At 36.3% G+C, this 25,844-nt stretch overlaps 1 protein-coding gene across 2 annotated transcripts in view; it reads left to right on the plus strand.

Annotated features, from left to right (window-relative positions):
* The window catches only part of LOC127524964 (collagen alpha-1(XIX) chain), a 204,256-nt gene that overhangs the window by 144,273 nt on the left and 34,139 nt on the right, over nt 1-25,844 (plus strand). For both annotated transcript variants that reach the window (XM_051917062.1, XM_051917061.1), the window contains exons 27-41: nt 1,839-1,880; nt 2,487-2,564; nt 3,031-3,066; nt 3,275-3,319; nt 4,561-4,614; nt 4,860-4,901; nt 9,456-9,560; nt 12,135-12,188; nt 12,561-12,614; nt 14,943-14,996; nt 15,136-15,189; nt 16,160-16,204; nt 20,257-20,307; nt 20,420-20,464; nt 23,812-23,838. In XM_051917062.1, coding sequence (XP_051773022.1) covers nt 1,839-1,880; nt 2,487-2,564; nt 3,031-3,066; nt 3,275-3,319; nt 4,561-4,614; nt 4,860-4,901; nt 9,456-9,560; nt 12,135-12,188; nt 12,561-12,614; nt 14,943-14,996; nt 15,136-15,189; nt 16,160-16,204; nt 20,257-20,307; nt 20,420-20,464; nt 23,812-23,838 — 786 coding nt within the window. The remainder of the gene's footprint in view (nt 1-1,838; nt 1,881-2,486; nt 2,565-3,030; nt 3,067-3,274; nt 3,320-4,560; nt 4,615-4,859; nt 4,902-9,455; nt 9,561-12,134; nt 12,189-12,560; nt 12,615-14,942; nt 14,997-15,135; nt 15,190-16,159; nt 16,205-20,256; nt 20,308-20,419; nt 20,465-23,811; nt 23,839-25,844) is intronic.

Below are 25,844 nucleotides of genomic sequence, written 5' to 3' on the forward strand. Positions count from 1 at the left end.
TCGAGTGCCATATAAAGCATGGTGGGAAATAGAAATCCTAGCCCAGTTCAGTTAAACTTAAGTTCGTCTAAATTAAAAGAAATAAGTTCATAAAACTCAAAACAATGAAATAGTTTGGTTTACTTAAAATATATCAGTTCTGTGAACTTGAAAGAAAAAGAAAGTAGAAAATACTCATAAAAGTTAATTTGACTGAACTAATTTGTTTAATTTAAGTTTGTCCTACTCAAACCAATTAATTATTTTGAGCGTTAGGATTTACAGTGAGGTTTTCTCAGATCTAAAAAAGCTTTGGATCTCAAAATTGTATCTAGAGTTTCAGAGGAGATTTCAACAATGTCTCAGGCTGTGCTCAGATTGGCAAAGTTACCATTTTTTATGTTAGGAGAAACATCTCAGAAAAAGCTAATATGTTCTGTGATGTTATAGATAGGGTTACATTTCTAGTTTGTGATGTAGTAGGATCATCACTATTTAAAGTTGCCATGAAACAGAAGTTACGATCAACATTTCTTTCATATTGTGATGTGTATATCCAAGAGAAACTGCTTCTCAAATGAGAAAATATTGTATGACTTGGTTGGGTATTGATTGGATTGTTGGATGGTTGTTGGTCGATCTCATGTGAATGACAGGTTGTACCGCCCTCATGCCAGTAAACACGTCGTCAGAGAAGATATGTTGCTGCAAGAGGGAGGGGAACTTATTTTGTAATTTTTTAAATAAGTTATTTTATAAAAATAATGATGTGCATGGATAAATAATTTTTAATGAACACTGCAATATTCCATTTAAAAAAAAATAAGAATTGTCAAATTTGATTTCACAGTTTTCTTGCTTGTTAGATGCCAGCTAGACTCTGACCTAAGAAATGATGTTTGTTTGCAAGAGAAGGAGATAAACTGCATATTAACTGTAATGGTGGCAAGACATCCATGAAGCATATAGACAGATGGTGGTGGGCAGATAAAGCACTTGTTGATCAGTTGAATGATGGTTTGTTGGTCTGAAATCAATATAGCATGAAGTCATCAGCCACCTTCATCATTTCTGTTTTAGTGGAAAAGGGAAGAAGAGGGAAATTCACGAGTGAACGAATGAAATCAAAACGGACACTATTCACATTTTAATGCACATTCCTGGTTTCGTTCTGTATTATTATTATTATTATTAGAATTATTACTATTACTATACTACTACTTTTAACACACTTTTTTATTCAATCCAACTTCTTAAAAAGGACTTGCTGTATTTAATTAATCAGTTCACTATACTTTAGTATCCTGTACTCCAACTTCATGGGATGCAAAAAGTCTGCAATGCATAAACTACTTGCTAATCTAATTCTTGCTGACCACAAAAATCAATTTTCCATCAGTGGCTTATAGCAAATAATGCTTACTGTAACTCTTTCACACTGTCGACTCCTACAGTATCACTTGCAAATCACACTGAGAAAAACAATTAAAAACTTGCTGTCATTTGTACTGGACTCCAGAAAACAAGGTCATGCAATATTTAGCGATAGTGAGGCAGCTATATTTAAAAAATTTATTGTCAAGCTATAAGCTACTAATATGAAGTGGTTTATAATATATATATATATATATATAATTATTTTTTTTTCTTCTTTGTTTCTTTATTTTATGTCTTTAGTAACATCACTACTTTTAGTATTCCTGAACACTGATTTTCAGACATTTTTCAGCCCACTATTTCTATAAAAGTTTCTCAGTTCATCACTTCTGTCTATTTATCTGGCTGAAATTGAATCTTACGTAAGTTCTAAGGACATGGTATTCATTTGAGTTTATATTTCATGTCTTGTTTTGCTCTAGGAGGAGGTCGTGTCTGGTCCACGGGGGTCACGGGGCCCTAAGGTTGGTTATTGTGAACTTTCTTTTTCTTTTTAGTATTCAATTTTGTGCTTGTGAAGTTTATCTGTAAAGGAACATCCCCAGAGTTCATATCAGTAATCTTACCCTGTGCTGTGCTTTGTCTTTTAGTCCACTTTGTTTTCTTTTGTTATTGCGATAAGAAATATCAGCATTGTGAATAATTAAAGGAAGGTTCTGGGTTCATCAGTGACATTGTTGACTACCATCATTTTGACTCATTTCTGTAGTTTAAAACGAAACATAAATTGTGTTTACAGTTTCAAACTGAGTTACATGTTGAAATTGTCTGTGGTGAGCTTAACTTGTATTGAACCCAAAACATTCCTTTAAGCCAGTTACATGCTGTCATAAATGATTTGCTTATGCTGAACGCTTCATTAAATCTCTTTTTTACTGCTGTGTAAGCATCTGTTTGTAAGTGTTTTATTTTAAATATATTACTAGATACTGGCTGAAGATGTTCATTATGTTGCTGTAGCAGCAAAGTCATTTTAAACTACAATAATTATTCAGCCAAGCCTTATTGCATTATTTTGGACTCACTCAACCCTGAGTTTATTTAGTTTGGCTGTATGAACTCTCTGCCAGGGTGAGCGAGGTGTACCTGGAGTACCAGGAGATGCTGGAGAGAAAGGAGAACCTGGTATTGGAATCACCGGACCACCTGTAAGTACCTGTTTTGTTTTAATCTTAACTTCATTGTTCTTCACAAACACTCAAATTGTCTTCATTTAAAGGGATAGTGCACACAAAAATCTAAATTCTGTGATCATTTGCTCAACCTCATGTTGTTCTTAACTTTATTTTATGGAGAACAAAAGAAGATAAGCTGAAATTTCAGTCTGTTCTACTTGGAATATAGTGTACAAGTCAAATGAAAAACTATAATGGTACTTTTTGTCAGAATTGGAGCTTGACAATGGGTTTATTTTGTCATACAGGTTTGCTAAAACACAAACACTTTAGTTACCACTTTAGTTACATTCACAAAGTTCAAACTATATAAAAGCATTCCAAGTAGATTTAGATTTTAGCATTTTAGTAAATCCATATCAGACTGAAAACAATAGTATTATAAGAAAGTGTAGTGATTAATATGAAATAATTTTATTCATTTATTTATTTTCTGTAGGGTCTGATGGGACCTAAAGGGGAACCAGGAATTCCGGTAAAGGACTTATTAACATCCAAAAATCAACAATTACATGTAGACCAAACATGTCACTGTGCATAATATATTTACACCTCAATATTATATATTTTTCTGGAAGTTAAACTCTAGAAGTTAAACAAGTTAACACAGAGACTGAATGTAGATTGTGTTGAATATGTTGAAACCAAGGAAGTGAATTTACATAATGGTGTTATTTTCACAGGGTCCTCGTGGACCTGCAGGGACAGTTGGATTGCCAGGAAATATGGTGAGAAGTGCTTTTAATTCTTTGCATTCATATCATGTCAAAAGGTGGAAATATCCCAATATGTACAGTATATTCCTGTATGTAGTAATTATATTATTTGAAGAATATTTGAAGAGTTTAGTTCCAAAACGCTATAAATCCATTTTGATTAATTTGAGTAAAAAGGTGTTTTCTTTACCAAGAAAGTGGCAAGATGAAAACCACTATTTTCTGTTTCAAACTTTCACATAGGATCTTTTGGGTATAAAAACATTAAAAATTCAAATCTACATTTTGATTTTAAAAGGTTTTTTATAAAAACGGATTATTTTTTTCCCCAAAATGCAATAAATCCATTACATTTTTTTTTAGAAAAAACAATTAATCCATCAATATAAAAGTTATTTTTCATATTGAAAATACACAACAAAGTAAGTTGATTCACATATATGACAGCCTCTGAACTTTGTCAATACTAATCTTATATACAGGCATTTGACTAAAAACACATCAAGTCGTCGCTCCCAAAATGAATTCAACGAGTCATCTTGTTAATGTTATAAATCAATTATGTCTCCATTTGTCATTACCGATTAAAGAGTATCCGGCGCCACCGCACGGTTAAAATAAACACATTTACCGAGTACATTGGTATTAAAAAAACGGCTTTTAAAAACTGTTCATGATTCAGTTTTGGGGACCATGACAGAAGTTTGATGCTGTCGTGGAACAAGCAACAGCCGGCATTTTTCCTCCTCCCGACTCGAGTGCCTCATCTTCTTATTCTCCTCACATAAATTATTAGATTTCGATGACTTGCGTTTCTTCCCCACCGCAGAAACCACCACAAGTTCATCAATGCCATCAAAATTATACATTTTTCTGTTTTTGTTGATCACAAAGTACAAAGCAGATAAGGAAAACTAGGATGCCGGGTGTATTCAGACTCAGAGCGGCGCCATTACTGTTTACAGTGCGTGGAATGGTGCGCTGTGATTGGTTGAGCAGATATATCGCATTCTGCAGAGAAGGGAGACTGGCGTTTGTCGCGTTTTGGAAAGAAAGGGCGAAAACATGACAGAATAACACGACTGAAGTCGCATTTTGCGCAAAATTAATAAATGACTTTTCAATACCGACCAGATACAACACTGATTTTGGCGTAAGATTTTGGCTTTTATCGCGTTTTGGAACCAAACTCTTCATTTAAATACCTTGAATAATATTATATTCATTCATGTGTTTGTTTCTTAATCTGAAAGGGACCTCCAGGCCCACAAGGCAGACCAGGGCCCCCTGGACCTCCCGGAGAACCGGTTCGTAACATCTTTATTTAATTTATTTTTTTACTCACATGCTGATATTGCCTTTTTCTGAACAGTCTTGGAAACAGTCTTGTTAATATCGAGTTGTACAGCTGTTTTGTTTGTTTTTGCACCACTAATGAAAATAGTTGAATTACGGCATTGACATGGAGAATAACATAAATATTTGTGTTTGTATTGCATCTCATTTTTTAATGCTGTATCTAATGCTGATCTAAATAATGTTTCCCTTTCAGACAGCACTACCTATTGTGGGAGACATGGGGACATTACTGAAGGTACTGTTTTATCCAGCTGTCTGTCGTCCTCTGCACTTATTTCTACTGCAGTCTATTGGACACTGAACATTAGAAGTATGACTTATAATAAACAGAGCTAAAATAAATAAACAAAAGATGTTGAATTTACAGTTAGATGTCATGCACCCAAAAAAGTTTCCTTTCAGATGCATATCAGCAAGACTTTTGCAGACTTTGAAACCTGACATTTCAAAACTGTTCCCTTCAGTCAGATTGTGTATGGATCTTAAGACAGATCTAACCCTGTGTTACCTAGAGGAAGCTTATTTTTCTTCTATAAAACTGGAAGATTTCAGAAGCATTGCCTTTTCTATTATACATAATACTTGAGTGAAAAAAAACACAAATGAAATACTGTAGCCAGAGGGGATATAAAGCCCAATTTCATCTGAAATTGCTCTGAATAACTTAAGCATGTTTTATAAATTATTTAATTGTCTGATGTATTGCTGTCTTTGAAACTCTTTATATTTATGTATATTCAGCGCTTAGAAAAACATCCGTCTTTCAACATCCGCTCTTATTCGTGCCTATTCTGATTCTGATCTGCCTTCCTCCTCCACTGCTCTTTATGTTTCTGTTTGGGCTTCATGTATTCATCTCTTTGCGACTAAAGTAACTTCTGACAAGATAAATGCCCATTTGCTGAAATACTGATGCAGTGAGATTCTTAGGAGTGAACTGTCAACCACAACAACACATTGAGCTACTTACAGGAGCTAATGTACTGTAGTTCATCTCCAGTTTAGATTCATACACAAAGAAAAGGAAAATGCATCAAAACATACTTAAATGTCAAAAGAACAAGCAAGCACATGACTGCTTTCTACAGAGTTTGATTTGGAGCTGGAGTCAAAGATGGATGGATAGATAGGTGGATGGACAGATGGGTGGATGGACAGATGGATAGATAGATAGACAGCCCCTGACTAAAGATTTTCCTATTCAACTGTTACTTGTTCATTTAAGCCATTATTCAGTTAGTTGGGGGAGAAATACTAAATCATAATAATGAGCATTTAAAATATAAATTACATGCTCCAGCACATGCAAAAAACTTGCCTCAGCGACACCGGAAAACATTGCATTAACCTTTCTGAGATCAGAACATAAACAAAACAAATAACCTATAATTATTGCCTAAATAACAGCCTTGTCTTAAAAACTGAAATGTAATGAAAATATTTTTAAAATGTAGGACATAAATATACATTCTAAACAAATGAATAAATATACTGCAAACTGAAACAGTTAAAAGAGAAATATCAGTGCAAACATAATCAGGCTGACGGACAAGTATAGCCTTAACATCGAATGAAAACTCAGGTCAGAACATAAACAAAATAAATACAGCCTATATTATATAAAAATGAATAAAATATATAGCAGCAAACTGAAACACAACAGTATGGACTATTAGGCTATACCTGACTCACCGTCACAATTTTTTTCCTCCGATCTCAGTCTTCACATACTGTATTATAAGAAAGGAACACAAATTTGTCCATGTTGTCGGGGAGAAGTGAGCTCCGTGTCTTGCTCACAATAATGCCGGTGTTGTGCCGAATTTCGACCCCCTGCCAAATAATTACCCCCCTCGTTGAAGTCGCTACCTGATTGCCTAATCTTAACCCCTCCCCTAATCCTAACCCCTCCCCCCATACATACTCGTATACCTACCAATACTGGGGGGGTAATAATCTGGCAGGGGGTCGAAATTCGGCACAACACCGGCCTCTGAGAAGATGTGTGCCAATGGCGTAGACATGGAAGTAAAGTTACATGTAAGTGTGGTACTAATTTAGCTGCCACACTTAGCAAAAACACTTGGATATGCGCCTAATATTGCCTCTATTCGTTGACTAACATTTAGTTGACTATTAGGAGGGCGGTGGATGGATGGATGGATGGATGGGCGGATGGATGGATGGGCGGATGGATGGATGGGCGGATGGATGGATGGATGGATGAATGGGTGGTTGATTGGATGGATGGATGGATGGATGGGCGGATGGGCGGATGGATGGATGGATGGATGGGTGAATAGATAGGTTGGTGGATAGGTTGGTGGATGGATGGATGGATGGATGGATGGATGGATGGGCGGGCGGATGGATGGATGGATGGATGGATGGATGGATGGATGGATGGGCGGGTGGATGGATGGATGGATGGATGGGTGGGTGAAAGGATGGGTGAAAGGATGGGTGAATGGATGGGTGAATGGATGGGTAAATGGATAGGTTGGTGGGTGGGTGGGCGGATGGATGGATGGGTGAATAGATGGGTAAATGGATGGGTAGGTGGGTAGGTTGGTGAGTGGATGGATGGATGGATGGTTGGATTGATGGATGGGCGGGCGGATGGATGGGCGGATGGATGGGTGGACGGGCGGGTGGGCGGTTGGATGGATGGATGGATGAATGGATGGATGGGTGAAAGGATGGGTTGTTGGGTGGGTGGGCGGATGGGTGGGTGGGTGGATGGATGGATGGGTGGGTGAGTGGGCGGATGGATGGATGGGTGGTCCTGAGACTTATTTTTTATTTTTTTTTATTATTTTTTTTTATATATTTACACTTCTGATATTGATTGCTATCAGAATGTGAAGAGAGTTTCAACCAGTATAACAAAGTGTTTCTGAGAAACTGCCTACCCTAGCTTTAAAGGAATAATTCAGCCAAAAATAAAAAAAGTCATAAAGTCATCACACTCATATCATTCCTCGTATTATGGCTTTTCTTTTGTGAAATTTAAAAAAATAAAACTACATAAAGATTCTATAAAAGTTCGCTTGCCATATATTTTACGATTTTAGAAAAAGCCATACCGGCTTACTTTATTTTATTTTATTATTTTTTTATTTTATTTTATTTTTTTATTTATTTACATTATCCGTATAATTCATCATTCACTTTGTATGGAATAGAGCAGTTGTAACATTCTTGGCTGAACTATTCCTTTAAATGAATTCATTTTATTAATTTAATGAAGCTCTGATACGTATTTTTACAGCAAAATCTAAAAATGACAAAGCACTCTAAGTTTTTGTTACATTTTCTCCCTTTTCAAAATCTGTTGAAATTCTAAATGTGTACAAATGTCCTATTTCTCCTTTGATGCTAAACCTCTGCTGCTATATCGGTCACATGCTATTTGCTAATTGTCAGTCTTGCACAAAGACTATAATATATAAATGCACTTCCTGAACTGTCCTGCACTTATTGAGAAGGTTGGACTAATGCACTAGTAAATTGCTACCTTCAGAGACACGCTGGTGCCATGCGTGAAAAGTGCATCCAGTGTGAAATGTCAGCGCAATCCCTGCGACCCATTACGGTAAACCTTTGATTCTGCTTCCCAGGTATACAGTTACATACTTTAAAGAGCAGAAGAGGAAAAGGTTGCTTACTTAGCCCCCGAGTTTAAAACTGCTTTTGAAAGCACCTTCGCTTTAGCTTTTTCTGTTTCTCTCTGTATCATTGGGCAAATGTATTGAGCTGAATGCATCAGGCTGACAAGGTTAAAATCTGGGGGAGAAAGGCTTTGATAAGAAAAAAAAAAGTACTTCTCTAATGCATGCCTTTTATGAAGTTCTCTGCCTTTAAGTTGTTTGTATCTCTGAGTTTGACCTTTACCTTTTCAGCAATGTGCAAAGCTAGTCATATGTGTCTCTGAAAGATGGTAAAAGCATATAACCAGATGGGCAGACATGAATCCTACACAGATTATGCTATAAAGGTCAATATACAGAAATGTTTGTAGAGCTCATCATCACAAGTAAGGACTCTGGAGTCTGTTTAGTGTATTTCCACAGGAAGTTCAGTTGTCCTTTAGTGGAAATGAGATGGAGGTGAAATGAATCCTCCTCATAATATTTCAGAATATCTGATATGAATCGAGAATTGGAAGGAATGTTTATGACATAGATATATCACTTCTCAAAATAAAAAGTTTCCAGTGACATAAGTTGTATCATTAATAAGTTGTATCACTGGTGAATTTTTAAACCATGTTGAAGTAAAATATGAAGATGAATGAGTTTTTTTTTTTTTTTTTTTTTCTCTACCATTTTAAGAAAATTCTTCATTTTAATAGTTTATAGCTAATCAGTAGACCAATAATTTACATTGTTGTATGCATTGGCAATTTACTAAGATGTATGGTATGTATTTTAAACCCGGATAAGTTTGAATTTGAAATAAAATTCATTTTACCTGCCAAAATTTACTTTAATATGCAAAAAAGCACATCTACATTTAATTACATGCATCTGTATATGATGGATCCTTTCTAAATATGTGGACTTAAGAGAAAGCTTCATTTTGAAATGTGTTGAATCTGGAGCTCATCTGAACAGAAGGAGAATAAGATTAAAGGAGAAAAAGTTGGATTGCTGCACCTTACATTGTGTGTGTGTGTGTGTGTGTGTTTGTGTGTGTGTGTGTTTGTGTGTGTGTGTGTGTGTGTGTGTGTGTGTGTGTGTGTGTGTGTGTGTGTGTGTGTGTGTGTGTGTGTGTGTGATGTTGGCAGAACGCCTGCAGTGTGTGTCAGACCAGAGTACCAGGATTACCAGGGCAGAAAGGAGAAAAAGGTTCCCCTGGAGCTTCAGGTATTCCAGGAATGGATGGAGAAAAGGTAAAAATGGCTGCAATTTAATCTCCTCACTAATTAATATTGTGCTCCTCCACCTGAGATTCTCTAGCACGGAGTCATCTTTTCTGGCTGATGCAGTGAATGATTTGTTTATAAATGATGCGATTGTAGACACAAATACACCAGACATTTCTGCAGGCAATTTATATATATGTGTGTATATAATATAAAGTTTAACAGCCCCAAGTAGCATCACAAGTCACCCTTAAAAATGTTAGAACGGGGGTTACAATAGTAACCTAGACATTTCCCATCCATGGTAAAGTTTTCGCTGCGTTCACACCCCTCATCACACTGTTGTTTTCCTTCAGCGAAAACGGAATGTGAAGACACTTTAAAAAATGTTGTTTTTATTTGAAAACGTCATTTTTAAATTAAAACGTATTACACCGTGTCCTAACCAGACGTGATGCAATAAGATCCCAGCGATAAACCGTTTGACTGTCCACACTAGACGCGATGCGACAATGAGAAGTGATAAAATCAATCAAAAACCACAGCCAATCAGAACAGAGTGTGGGCGAGCTCTCTCAGCAAGAGCACATCAGACACAATGAAATGGGCAAGTACATAGTAAAATTCATAAATATTACACAATTTAAACATTGTTTAAAGTACATACGGAGTGACTGAACCAATCTTTGTCATGGAATACACTTGTTTGTTCACATAGAGTTGACAGTTTGAACATTCTTGTGCCCATTTATTTATTTTCAAGATCTGAGGTGAATTAGCCAGTGTTGTTTTCCATACAACTAAAAAGCTGGGAACACAGAATGATATTCAAACTCACGTTAGACGCTCTTAACATTAAATAAAGCACATAAACAGTACCTGATATTATCATTGGCATACTTTGTATTGCTGTTTCAGCCGCGATGTCGCGGACAAATAGAAACCGTTTCTAAAATAGAATATTTGCGCGTCGCCGTCGCGGCTGGTTAGGACAAAAACTCCGATTAACATGGAAAAGATACCTTTTATCGCTTGTTGCGGCGTCGCGTCTCATCTGGTTAGGACACAGTGTTATTGTGGATGTGGCATTAGATTAACATGTACAGAAATTATTAAAGACACAATCACACTGTAAAAATGATTTGTTGGTTTAACTTAAAGTATTCTAACCTGGTTGCCTTAAAATTTGAGTTAATTTAAACTAAAATAAATTGAGTTGATACAAAGAAAGAGATTAGTTTATTCAACAGAAACTCAAAATATTGTTATTTGAACAATGTTTGTGAACCTAAACTGATTTGACAAAAGATTTGTGAAAAGTTGTGATGATAAATAATGAAAATATTTGTTTACAGTGCAGTGACAGACAGCACTCAGTCAATGCACTGATTTAAACTGTGTATCAGAGTGAATGACAGAGACAGAGAAACATAGTTATTTTGTTCTGCTAAATAATAATGACCCAGCATCTGATTGTGACATTTATAGCCTCAGTAAAGGGATTTGTGGTTTTTGATGTCACTTTGAATTATAGAAGTGACAAATTGATAGATTCATGTTGTTATTTTTTTTAAATAGAAAACAAAAAAGGAATGGTTTAATATAGGGCAGATTAAGCATATTGCCAATCTAGCCAATTACAGTAATATAACCGACAAACCGACCGTTGTAAAGCACATGAACTATGTCAGAAATAGAACGGGGAATCCGTTTACTGTCGGGAATTTGTTGTTGCATCGCATCGCGCCACATCCAGTGTAGACAATATTACTGATTATAATGGGTACTGTTGTCTTTTGACGTATTGCGTCGTGCTGCTCGCGTACAGATTTTTGCCCCAATTTGCAGTCTGGACTACAATAGTTGCTGAAAGACTGTGAACTTTTTTTTATTTTTTTTTATACAGTCTATGACAGCACCATTCACCATACTGACCGCATCTACATACCCAAGACTGCATCCAAATGTGCTTGGCTCGTTTTTCTTTTGCAACTCGGCACACATAAGTTGCATCCCAAACGACACACTATACACTATGTACTTATGCACTATGTACTCATCCATGTAGTGCGTGAATTGTATAAGGTTATTTTGTCATTTAACAATGGAGTCTGATACCCTCTTCCCCTCCAATACGTAATTAAAGCTGCGACAGTTGAGTGCATGAAGTGTCCAACATTCCACACTTCGTTTTTTCCGTTATTTTAGTGCATCATCCGGGTATTTAAAGTGTACTTTTTCTTTTTGGAACTTTCAGTGTGAACGCACTACTCGCACTATTTGTACTTAAAAACGTCATAGAATAGTGCATAAGTACGCGAATTGGGACGCACCTATAGTCATCTCCTGCACATCCATGTTTGTTTTATCTGTCATGTGTTTCCTAGCAACAAAGCATGTGTTTCTGTGTGAGTTTATGTTCAGAATGATTTGAACGTCTGGTAGTGTATGATCCTCAGTCATTTAGTGTATAATGCCCAGTTTTATAAATTCGTGTAGTGTATTCCAGCCTTAAGTGTTCAAATAATACTCTGGGCCACTGCATATTCTTGTGTCTGTCCTGTGGATCTGGCTTCTTATATTCTATGTTGGCTTCAACAGGGGGATCAGGGTCTGCGGGGCCCAGCTGGTAATCCCGGAAAAGAGGGTCCGAAGGTAAGCCAACCTAAATCACAGATTAGAGAAAAGAATCGTGTGATCCGTAGACACATGAGCCCCAGATATATCCACAGACTTCCCTTTAGCTGTAATTCTTTTTGGAAGTACAATCACATGCATTTCTTCCATTATAACAAGGTGTTGTGAGGCAGATATTTTATAAATGGTGCAACAATTAAAGCAAAACAAATAGTTTATATACAGTACAGTACTGTACAGTGCCTGAATGGGAGACATTCAGTGACAGGCAAGAATTGAGGCCAAAAGAAAAGCATTAATAATATATGAGAACTTTCTTTAGAGAGAAACTACATCAAAAGTGTGTACTTCCTGTCTCAATGATTGTTTATCTGTCTCGTCAACATATAGGGAGTGAAGGGTGAGAGAGGCTTTCCTGGTCCAATGGGGGACAAGGGTGATGAGGTGAGTTATCAGAATAACACTGTTTACACTGTATGTCTGCGACTTGGTGCAATGCGACATAGATAAATGGATCCTGTTATAGTTAGTGGAGATTTCCGATGCGTCACACTTGAATATACAGCTACACCAGTCAATTTATTTTCCCTGTTTGTCTGAAATAAACTAATTTTATTATCGGATTGCTGTTTATATATATATTTAAATAACTTCTGACTGTTATGTAATCTGTTTATGTCCAAATATATATATATATATATATATATATATATATATATATATATATACAGTGGGTACGGAAAGTATTCAGACCCCCTTAAATTTTTCACTCTTTGTTATATTGCAGCCATTTGCTAAAATCATTTAAGTTCATTTTTTTCCTCATTAATGTATACACAGCACCCCATATTGACAGAAAAACACAGAATTGTTGACATTTTTGCAGATTTATTAAAAAAGAAAAACTGAAATATCACATGGTCCTAAGTATTCAGACCCTTTGCTCAGTATTTAGTAGAAGCACCCTTTTGATCTAATACAGCCATGAGTCTTTTTGGGAAAGATGCAACAAGTTTTTCACACCTGGATTTGGGGATCCTCTGCCATTCCTCCTTGCAGATCCTCTCCAGTTCTGTGAGGTTGGATGGTAAACTATGGTGGACAGCCATTTTTAGGTCTCTCCAGAGATGCTCAATTGGGTTTAAGTCAGGGCTCTAGCTGGGCCATTCAAGAACAGTCACGGAGTTGTTGTGAAGCCACTCCTTCGTTATTTTAGCTGCGTACTTAGGGTCATTGTCTTGTTGGAAGGTAAACCTTCGGCCCAGTCTGAGGTCCTGAGCACTCTGAAGAAGGTTTTTGTCCAGGATATCCCTGTACTTGGCCACATTCATCTTTCCCTCGATTGCAACCAGTCGTCCTGTCCCTGCAGCTGAAAAACACCCCCACAGCATGATGCTGCCACCACCATGCTTCACTGCTGGGACTGTATTGGACAGGTGATGAGCAGTGCCTGGTTTTCTCCACACATACCGCTTAGAATTAAGGCCAAAAAGTTCTATCTTGGTCTCATCAGACCAGAGAATCTTATTTCTCACCATCTTTAGCAAACTCCATGCAGGCTTTCATGTGTCTTGCACTGAGGAGAGGCTTCTGTCGGGCCACTCTGCCATAAAGCCCCGACTGGTGGAGGGCTGCAGTGATGGTTGACTTTCTACAACTTTCTCCCATCTCCCGACTGCATCTCTGGAGCCCAGCCACAGTGATCTTTGGGTTCTTCTTTACCTCCCTCACCAAGGCTCTCTTCCCCCGATAGCTCAGTTTGGCCGGACGGCCAGCTCTAGGAAGGGTTCTGGTCGTCCCAAACGTCTTCCATTTAAGGATTATGGAGGCCACTGTGCTCTTAGGAACCTTAAGTGCAGCAGAAATTTTTTTGTAACCTTGGCCAGATCTGTGCCTTGCCACAATTCTGTCTCTGAGCTCTTCAGGCAGTTCCTTTGACCTCATGATTCTCATTTGCTCTGACATGCACTGTGAGCTGTAAGGTCTTATATAGGCAGGTGTGTGGCTTTCCTAATCAAGTCCAATCAGTATAATCAAACACAGCTGGAATGGCTGCAATATAACAAAGAGTGAAAAATTTAAGGGGGTCTGAATACTTTCCGTACCCACTGTATATACATATATATATATATATATTATTTATTTATTTATTATTTATTTTGGAGAATCAAGCATTTTACAAGCAAGCGTACATATAATTAAACATGCCATGGTTTTTATATATATATATATATATATATATATATATATATATATATATATATATATATATATATATATATATATATATATAAAACTTTGTAAAATTGCATAGTTCATATCACTTTTAGGTTTTTACTTTTAAATATTGTTTCCAAATATTTTTTTTCCTTCTGTGGGTTTCCAAATAATGTTGAAAGACAGCTAAAAAAAAAAAAATACAAATTTAAGAAAAAGAAGCAGAGGGACAAACAATTATGTCCAATAATTTAAATCATCTTTTGTTTTTTGTTTTTATTTATTTGCATTTTTAGCAATACTAACATTAGAAGGAAGTGTATTTTGCTCGTCTTAGACAGTTGGACCAATGGATTTTCATTAGAAATAAAATAGGAATTTATTTTGAGCACATTTATTTTTATTTTATTGTTGTTTAAGTCTAGCCTCAAACTCGCAGTTGATTGGTCCAGGGTTAAAGAATGCATTATCATACAATTCAGTTATTATCACTATATTTTACAGTTTTTGTTGAGTTAAGTTTTTGAGCTGTGATCTGAAATTCTCTGTTCCCAGGGGACCCCAGGTGTGCCGGGATTGCCTGGATCCACAGGCCGTATAGGTGCACCGGTGAGGATCTCCCAACAAAAATAAATGTTATGTCTTCATGTTTTCTATATGGGGCTTAGTTTAATTCCTTAGCAGTCTTTTTTCTTCCCAGCATTGTGTCTAATCAAAATGATCCTTATGCATATTCCTCTGCATCCAGGGACTTCTTGGCAGACCAGGACCTGTTGGCCCCCCAGGACCAAAGGGGGAACGGGTAAGCATAATCAAGTTATAATTTCTGCTTTAATATTTTAATATAATATTAAGGACCTTCAAAAATGATGATGATGTTATTCCAAACCATCTTCTTTGTGTGAACCACATAGAATTCACACTACTCTTTTCCATAGAATGAAAATGAATTGAGATAAGTCAAGTCAAGTGAATAAGTGAACACAAGATTTGAGGGCTGAGATTGAAGGAAAAATGAAAAATATCTCAGAAGACCTGAAACATAGTGCAAATGGACCACTTTTATGGTGGCTTTGTGTCATTTATGTCAATTTTAAGCTTTAAAATTGCTCATGTTGTGTACAGATTTAGCACAATGTGAGAACTGAAGAAATAATTATCCAAAAATTAAAATGCTGTCATTATTTACTCAAAGACCAAACAAAATAAAATTATTATTATTATTATGATATCATCCATTATGTATAAAATTTTAAATCTTTTGTTTAAATATTCTGCAGTTATATTGAATTTCAGAGGGAGATAAAGACAAAATGTGATGCACATCTTTTTCTGTTTTCACTTTCCCCAACGTTATAATTCGTTGACCCATCTGCATCAGTATGAGTCGCACACACTGTCTGATAAATGGCTGAAGTAATACTCTCAAAAGCGGTTAGCGGGAGATAGTGAATATGCCGCTCGATGTGTTCGATGAGCTTGTGTGGTGCCCTGCAGTGTGCAGATATGCACTAGAAAAGGAATAGAGGCATTTTTCATCGTTTTCATCAGCTGGTCGGCTCCGCTGAGAGCCAACCCAATAAGAGCCAAGGGGCACAGAGTCTATCCTAAAAACTTCCAAAGGCTCTATCTGAATCCTGTTATTATTCACACCATTTGCTAACACTGCAGCTTGGCGTTGGCCCTGACTCTCAGTGCAATCACATACTGTGTTTGGAGAGGCAGAGTTTGTGTTACGCATGTAAAAAAAGAGAGATGTCTTTTTATTTCAGGGCAGCGAAGGACCGCAAGGTAGACCCGGACCTCCTGGACCTCCTGTAAGTTCTGGTGCTGATTGCAAGTGTTTAGGATGACTTAGCTTTAAAAAATTTAAAGGCGCGGAATGTTTAGAGTGTGAATTTTCACCATCACTAGGAATTGCAAAACCAATGAATGCTTTTCAACAGTTTTCCATAAAACTTCCACTTGTCTGTCATTGGTCGCAACCAGATAGATATTTTATTAGGGTATCTGTACTTTTACTCAAGTACTTTACTGATCAGCCTACCAATGGTTTACTCCTAGTTCTCTCTGCATATTAAAATGGAATAGGAGAAAATATTTTTACATAGAAAAAATTGCACACTTCAGCTATAAATGATTTATGAGATCCCAGGGAAACTTTTTTTTGTATATTTATATTTATAATTTCTTTCACAGTTAGCTATTTGTATTTCCAACAAAATTGAAAGGGGTGGTTGATTATGAATTCACTTTTTTGACTGTAGTTAGTGTGTAATGTTGCTGTTTGAGCATAAACAACATTTGCAAAGTTACGACGATCAAACTTCAAAGCATAGGGAGATATTTTCTTTTAAAGAATTCTCTATTTAAGGACCACAACAAACGGCTGGTAGGGACTACAGCGAGCTTCTTACTGGGTTAGTGACATCTTTAACCCTAAAATTTACATAAACCCTGCCCCTGAGAACACACAACAAAGGGATGAGGCCATGTTACTGCCTTACAGTACGTAACACAAATGCAATAGCATGTCGTAAAAGCAAGATGACAACATGACAAGTTATAACCGTAATTAAACTAAACTATACCTGTTCTATCTTCATGCAGCGTATATTCTCTGACTCTGTAGGCATCTTACAACAGTTCCCACATGAGCAATTTATAGATTATCATGACAGAATATGCTAATCAGTGACTTTTAGTTAACTCATTCAGAAACGTCCTGTTGCATTCTACATGTTGTCACTTCTTGAGTCTCTCCATCATTGTCCGACTCCGGTTTGAACATAAAAGGCTGAGCGGTTTCTGACATTTTCAGTGAGTCTGCATGAGGTAATCGGAGCTGCTAACACAAGCTCTTGAAACTCCGCCCTCTTCTTGAGAGCAGCAGCTCATTTGCATTTAAAGGGACACACACAAAAACAGAACATTTTTGTTCACCCTCAAAAAGTGACAAATTTAACATGCTTTAAAAAATGATCTGTGGGGTATTTTGAGCTAAAACTTCACATACACACTCTAGGGACATCAGAGACTTATTTTACATCTTGTAAAAGTGGCATTATATGACCCCTTTAATATGATTAACCTTATAAAGCCTACTCTGTCATATTTCATACATAGGCCTCTAAATTATCAGCATGATAAAATATATTTCCAATTTAGTCCTCTGAATAAAGTTGTTTTGGTTTTTTTTTTGTTTTTTTTCACTCCTCATTTGTAAATTCCATATTCTCACTATATCATGATATATTGGCCATAAAAGCCTGATGTATAAAATATGATACAAAATGTAAAGCATGTAAATGTGCTGCAAAATCTGTTCTCTTTAGCACTCCAACTCCTTAGCACCAGTTAAATGAACAATTGATATTTACTACAATAGATTTTGCACAGTATGCAATGCTCTAACTGACATATGAAATTATGGCTGAAAATTTTCATAACCACATCAAGGGACATTCCAGTCCATTGCTTGGACCAATAAATACAAACGAAAATGGCAACTTTATATTCATAGTTTATTTTCCTTTCGGTCGCACTTTAGTTTAGGGTCAAATTCTTGCTATTAACTAACTATTAACTACAACTTTTAGCCTCAATAAACTCCTAATTACTGCTTATTAATTGTTAGTAAGGTAGTTAAGTTTAGGCATTGGATAGGATTAAGGGATGTAGAAAATGGTCATGCAGAATAAGGCATTAATGTGCTTTATAAGTACCAATAAAGAGCCAATATCCTAGTAATATGCATGCTAATAAGCAACTAATTAATAGTGAGAATTGGATCCTAAACTAAAGTGTTTCCCCCATGACACATCTGAAGACAAGAATATCATATTGATTTGCATTTTCAATATCATATTATATATAATTATATATATGAATTATCCACAAGTTACTTACTTACTTGGATGGATATATATATATATATATATATATATATATATATATATATATATATATATATATATTATGTATGTATGTATGTGTATATATATATATATATATATACAGGTGCTGGTCATATAATTAGAATATCATCAAAAAGTTCTTTTTTTTTTTATTATAAATTATTTTTAAAAATGAAACTTTCATATATTCTAGATTCCCTACATGTAAAGTAAAACATTTCAAAAGTTTTTTTTTTTTAAATTTTGATGATTAGAGCGTACAGCTCATGAAAGTCCAAAATCCAGTATTTCAAAATATTAGAATATTTCCTAAGATCAATCAAAAAATGGATTTGCAAAACAGAAAAGTTCAAGTTCTTTAAAGTATGTTCTTTTGTGCACTCAATACTTGATCGGCAGGACATATTACAGCAAATGACTTGCTCCTAGCACAAATTACAGCATCACTGAAGTGTGGCATGGAAGTGATCAGCCTGTGGCACTGCTGAGGCACTATTGAGCCTTCAGATCATCTGTATATTGTTGGATCGACTGTTTCTCATCTTTCTCTTGAAAATATCCCATAGATTCAGGTCAGGCATATTGGCTGGCCAATAAAGCACAGTAATATCATGGTCAGCAAACCACTTGGAAGTGGTTTTTGCACTGTGGGCAGGTGCTAAAGTCCTGCTGGAAAAGGAAATCAGCATCTCCATAAAGCTTGTCAGCAGATGGAAGCATAAAGTGCTCCAAAATCTCCTGGAAGATGGCTGCATTGACTCTGCACTTGATAAAACACAATGGACCAACACCAGCAGACGTCACGGCCCCCCCAAATCATTATTGACTTCAGAAACTTCACACTAGACTTCAAGCAGCTTGGATTCTGTGCCTCTCCAGTCTTCCTTCATACTCTGGGACCATGATTTCAACATGAAATGCAAAATTTACTTTTATCTGAAAAGAGGACTTTCGACCACTGTTCACTGTCCAGTTCTTTTTCTCCTTAGCCCAGGTAAGATGCTTCTGACGTTGTCTCTGGTTCAGAAGTGGCTTGGTAGTCCTTTTCCTGAAGATGTCTGAGTGTGGTGACTCTTGATGCGCTGACTCCGGCTTCATTCTACTCATTGTGAAGCTCTCCCAAGTGTTTGAATTGGCTTTACTTGACAGTATTCTCAAGCTTGCGGTCATCCCTGTTGCTTGTGCACCTTTGCCTACCCAATTTCTTCCTTCCAGTCAACTTTGCATTTAATATGCTTTGATATACACTCTGTAAACAGCCACCCCATTCAGTAATGACCTTCTGTGACTTACTCTCTTTGTGGAGGGTGTCAATGATTGTCTCCTGGACCATTGCCAAGTCAGCAGTCTTCCCCATTAGTGCGGTTTCAAAGAACAAAAGATACCCGGAATTTATACTGTAGGGATGGTCATTTAATGAAACTCAAATGTAAATATTCTAATATTTTGAGATACTGGATTTTGGACTTTCATGAGCTGTACGCTCTAATCAACAAATTTAAAAAAAAAAACTTTTGAAATGTTTTACTTTACATGTAGGGAATCTAGAATATATGAAAGTTTCATTTTTTAAAATAATTTACAATAAAAAAATGAACTTTTTCACGATATTCTAATTATATGACCAGCACCTGTATGTATGTATGTATGTATGTATGTATATATATATAATGTATGTATATATAATGTATGTATATATATATATATATATATATATATATATATATATATATATACATACATTATATATATATATATATATATATATATATATACATACATTATATATATATATATATATATATATATATATATATATAATGTGTGTGTGTGTATGTATGTATATATATATATATATATATATATATATATATATATATATATATATATATATACCCAAGTAAGTACCACCTAGCAACATGCTAAAAACCTTGTAAACCTGTCCTTTTCAGGGTGTTCCATTTGCAGAAGGCAATGGGATGAGCAGTCTCTATAAGCTTCAGGTAAAACTTTCACCTGATACTAAAACACAGTCACGGTATTTTACTATTAAAATTTTATTTGTCATATTGTTCATTTTTGATAAACTGTACTTTTTTTTTTTTTTTTTTACAGAATGGGGCGGCTAATACAGGCCAACCCGGACCACCCGGGCCTCCGGTATGTTTATTTATTTATTTTTTTCAAATTATGTCCCACATAAAACAAAAATCTGTTTTGAAGTTAACTTACCACAGGGAATCAGTTGTTGCACTTTTAATAAAGTTTAAATGTCAATACACAAAGAAGCTACATTGATTTGGGAATCTGTATTCGGTTTAGCTGCTGTCTGCCCGTTTTCAAGAGTTTTACACAGCATGATTTGAAGGACGGATCACGGCCACACAGACACAAATCTGAAACTCAGACAATGACAGTAGCCCAAAGGGAGAAGGGCAAAACAAACCCGTCACACATAGTCAACAATGTAGCTGCTTGTAAAGAAGGGGTAATTGAAATGCAGTGCTTTAACAGGGGGGGGGAAATAATATATATATATATATAACAGAGCTTTTCTGCCCAAGCGGAATCATCCGATTAGCTTATCAACACAGCGACACGCACACTTATCTACTCTGTATGTAATGTGTCCTTCCTTTCCATGAAGAACAAGAGTGTATTCCCTCCTGGGCCATCTTTAGCAGACCGCCCAGAACTCTGAAAAATGCTAAACCCTTATCAGCAGGTCTGAAAGAGGACACACTCCAATCTCCCTCCTCACTGTGATAGACACAAGGAGCTGCTTACAAGTCCCCCAGGGTGCTTTGTTTCGGGTTTATCCTCAGCTGAACCTGTTTTAAGTGGGACGTGGCTCCTCCTGTTGATGTGCCGCAGTGAGAGAATGCACTCAGACAAAGCTCACTTAAACTTCATTTGAACTTCATTTGAACAATCAAGAGGCTTGTGGTTGGTTGGAGAAAGAATGATGTGACGGGGTTATGTCAGCATGCAGAGTCCTGATATATTAGCTCACTGGTGTGCTAAAGGGTAAAATTGGCTTTCGAATGTAATATTCAATCATGTTTTATGGGGGAAATAAGGTAAATTGGAGCCACTCTTGGCTGTCATCTCAAAAAGTGGCTTAATGTGCCTTAATTCACATGAGTGTATTTCATGTCTAATGCAGCTCTGTGTAGGCTCTGTTCTACAACCTAGCAAGCCTTTTCAGCTACTGCTGTCTACATACTGTAGGCAGATACCTTCTAAGGCATCCTAAGCATCAAGGAACCTCATAAGTGAATGATTTGAAACACTCTGCATAGGCATAAACAGTCATTCATGCATATCACACAACTAGTGTTCTTTTGATGCCTTGAATTGCTAGATAGCATTGCACACCATTCAGAATTTTGTTGAAGATGCCTTTTGAATATTAGTTTAGTTGCTGAATTTGATTTGAGGTACTGAATTTAAATAACCTGTACCCCACTTTTGAACAAAAATCCAAGATTACGTACCCAACAAAATAGATACATTTCTAAAATAGATACATTTCATGAAGACCATAACTTTACTACCTGCAGTTATGATCTAATTTGAAAGAAGACACTTGGCAGTGGAATTAAAAATGAATATAAAAGATATGATCTATCTATCTATCTATCGTTCCTTCCTTCCTTCCTTCTTCCTTCCTTCCTTCCTTCCTTCCTTCCTTCCTTCCTTCCATCCATCCATCCATCCATCCATCCATTGTTCTATATATCATTCTATCACTCTATCTGTCATTCTTTCTATCTATCGTTCTTTCCATCCATCGTTCTATCATTCTACCATTCTATCTTTCTATCTGTCGTTCTTTCTATCTATCCATCCATCGTTTTATCTATCATTCTATCTCTGTTGTTCTTTCTGTCGTTCTATCCATCCATCCATCATTTTATCTATCGTTCTATCTCTGCCATTCTATCTATCGTTCTTTTCATCCATCATCCATCGTTCTGTCGGTGTATCTATCATTCTGTCGTTCTTTCTATCTATCATTCTTTCCATCCATCCATCCATCCATCGTTCTATCATTCTATCTACCTATCGTTCTATCATTCTACCATTCTATCTATCTTTCTATTCGTCATTCTTTCTATCTGTCGTTCTTTCCATCCATCCATCGTTCTATCTATCATTCTATCTGTTGTTCTTTCTATCGTTCTTTTCATCCATCATCTATCGTTCTATCGCTTTGTTCTATCGTTCTATCTGTCGTTCTTTCTATCTATTGTTCTTTCCATCCATCCATTCATCGTTCTATCGTTTTGTTCTATTGTTCTATCTGTCGTTCTTTCTATCTATCGTTCTTTCCATCCATCCACTATCTATCTATCTATCTTTCTATCGTTCTTTCTATCGTTCTATCTATCATTCTATCTCTGTCATTCTTTCCATCCATCCGTCGTTCTTTCTATCTATCATTCTTTCCATCCATCCATCCATCATTCATCCATATCATTCTATCTATTGTTCTATCGTTCTATGTATTGTTCTATCATTCTGTCGTTCTATCATCCTCTCTGTCATTCTTTCTATCATTCTTTCCATCCATCCATCCATCCATTGTTGTATCGCTCTATCATTCTGTCATTCTTTCTATCGTTCTATCCATCCATCCATCCATCCATCCATCCATCTCTCTATTGTTCTATCTATCTATCTATCTATCTATTGTTCATCTATCTGTCAGTCTTTATCTCTGTCATTCTTTCTGTCTATCTGTCGTTCTATCATTCTCTCTGTCGTTCTTTCCATCCATCTGTCGTTCTATGGTTCTCTGTCGTTCTTTCCATCCATCCATCCATCCATCAGTTGATTTTATTAAATTTACTTTCATTTTACAAACTGTGGTAAAAGAACACTTCCCATAATGTTTCCCAGAATGCCTTAACATCATTATATAATCAGTAGATTTAAATCATGTCAAGCATTTCTCTGATAACATTGAAGTGGACATTTGGTGGTGCGGTGCCAATTTTGGCTGTTTAACTTGTTTTGACTAGAAATATTTTTAATCTGATGAGTAAAAATGTATTCTACATATAAATGGTCATATTTAGTAAAAGATCATATAGAATTATTTTCATCACAAACTTACTAACATTCCTTTCTTGTGTGACTATTTACTTTCTTTAAATTACAACCCACTAAATTCTACTTTCTGTCATGCCAGTGAAATATCCAGTGATACGTTGCCAGTTCAGTTCAAGTTCACACTCATGAAAAAAGCTGCAAAAGCTCAGATTCTTAAATTCATAATCATGCTCAGCCTTGTTAGATAGGCAGCTCACTAGGTTTTGGAACAGAGTTCTGTCAACATAATTCCCTCGTGGGTCTTTTGTTTGACAGTGTCTTGATTGTGTTAATATATGACAGCAAATCTAAGTAGATGTCATCCAGCTAATTACACAGATTGGATTAATTGATAGCACACATAGAAATAAGGTCAGTTTAATGGGTTGTTCTGTGCTTTTCTTTTCCAGGGGCCCAAAGGAGATGAAGGAAGGATGGTGAGTGTTGCTTCACTGTGATTTGTATTAAATGGTCCCCTTCCCCTCAATGCCTGTGGATTGAGAGAAACAGGTCTGGCCAGCACTCGCTTTCTGGCTAGTGTCCATTAATCACAGCTCCTGGCTCAGAAGTAGCCCGAGAGCAGCCGAGCACATCAGTTTAGTCACACAGCATTCTCAACAACAATAGGAGTGATCAGGAATGCCGCCTAAATCAAATTGTCGCCGCATATTCCTCTGCCTGTGGGAGATGTTGTGAACGCAGTACATGCACACCCCCCAACAAAAGCACATGCACGTCAGCAACGGAACCCTACAATAGCGACAATTCAGCTCCGGCAACCAAAAAGCTGGCACTTCCTGTTCTCACGGGTGCAATTTTGAATTTTTTGTTTCTTTTTTTGTGAAACAATTTTTCAGCACCATGCTAATTTGACATTTAAATAAATGGTCCCAGCAGTCTCTGGCACTGTGCTAGAATTGCACCCATCTGTCTCCAGTCGATCCTCTTTCTGGTCCCATGTAGGTCTGCACTCTGCTGTACATGGCAATCTACACGTGCGACAATTACTGCCGCAATCCGTCTCGGTGGCGAGGCCCGTTAACGCGGCACCCGCTGCTGTTCGTCAATAGCAACTGAGGCATGAGACGAACATAATATACGACACTAGAGCGCAGATTCTTCAGCGCTCCGTGGAAGGGTTCGGTGTGGGGTAGCAGCCAATCACTTGGGGTGAATTACGAGCTGCTCTGTTTGCGGCGAAGTACGTGTGATTTATTAACATGGCAGGCTAAATGAAAATGGAAGGGGGAAAGTAAATGCTTTGTCAGGATGGTAATGCGACAGAATTAGAGTTAACGCAACGCACTTGTCAGGATGAAGATAAATCTGTGGTTTTTAATTGAAATAATCAGTGACATGCTGGAAAAATGGCATTTGGTGTTTGTTTGGTTGCTAAAATATATTAGCACATGTCCCCCAACTATTTGGTAGCTGCACCGTTGTGAGATCCGTTCCATCAGTCCTTGTAACCTAGAAATACATTCTGAGTTTTATGCACTGAAAAAAACAGTAAAGTCACAGCTTTTTAAAGATATTTTTTCTACTCAAAATCATTGCTGTGATAGTCATTTAATGGTATTTCTTCAAACTTCAGGCACTTGTATGTCCCAGAGGTTGATTTTTTTTTTTTTTTTTTTTTTTTTTTTTTTTTTTCTTCATATCTGTTTTAATTCTTTTACATATATATAAAGGTAACATTAAAATTGACATGGAAACTTTTCACAATGCTTTCATCACTTTCCAAATTCCATTTATGTATAGATTTGATTGTTTTACCTTGTCCCAGAGCCAGAATATACAATATCTAGACCATCCATAATATTTTTGCATTTTGAAATCATATATATATATATATATATATATATATATATTCATCTCAGAAAATCAACTTGCCTATTAATTCTGCACACAGTGTACACACACACACCCACCCCATATATATATATATATATATATATATATATATATATATATACGCGTGGGTGTGTGTGTGTGTACACTGTGTGCAGAATTAATAGGCAAGTTGATTTTCTGATCATATTTTGTTTTCAAAGCACATTTTACCAATTTCAAACCACATCAATCTTAATAACTACTATTAATTTTGTATTTAATCATTTTTTAAGTGATATATAATTTTTCATGAAGGCTGGAAGTGAAAAACGCCTTATATTCAGGTGTGCATAATTATTAGGCAGGTTTTCTTTTACAGATAAAATGAGCCAAAAAAAGAGATTTAACTCTGACTGAAAAGCCAAAAAATTATTAAATGCCCATGAGAAGGATGCAATACTAATGCAATACTAGAAATTGAAAATTAAGGCAAAACGCTCAATGGGTCAGCAGGGTCAGACAAAAACAGGTGGAGAAGAAAAGACACAGTCATGTTAACTGCAAAAGAATTAAGAATTAAGGTGAAGAATTAAGTGTAAAACCATCAGGA

The sequence above is a fragment of the Ctenopharyngodon idella genome, chromosome 13 (assembly GCF_019924925.1).
Source record: "Ctenopharyngodon idella isolate HZGC_01 chromosome 13, HZGC01, whole genome shotgun sequence".
Taxonomy (NCBI): Eukaryota; Metazoa; Chordata; class Actinopteri; order Cypriniformes; family Xenocyprididae; genus Ctenopharyngodon; species Ctenopharyngodon idella.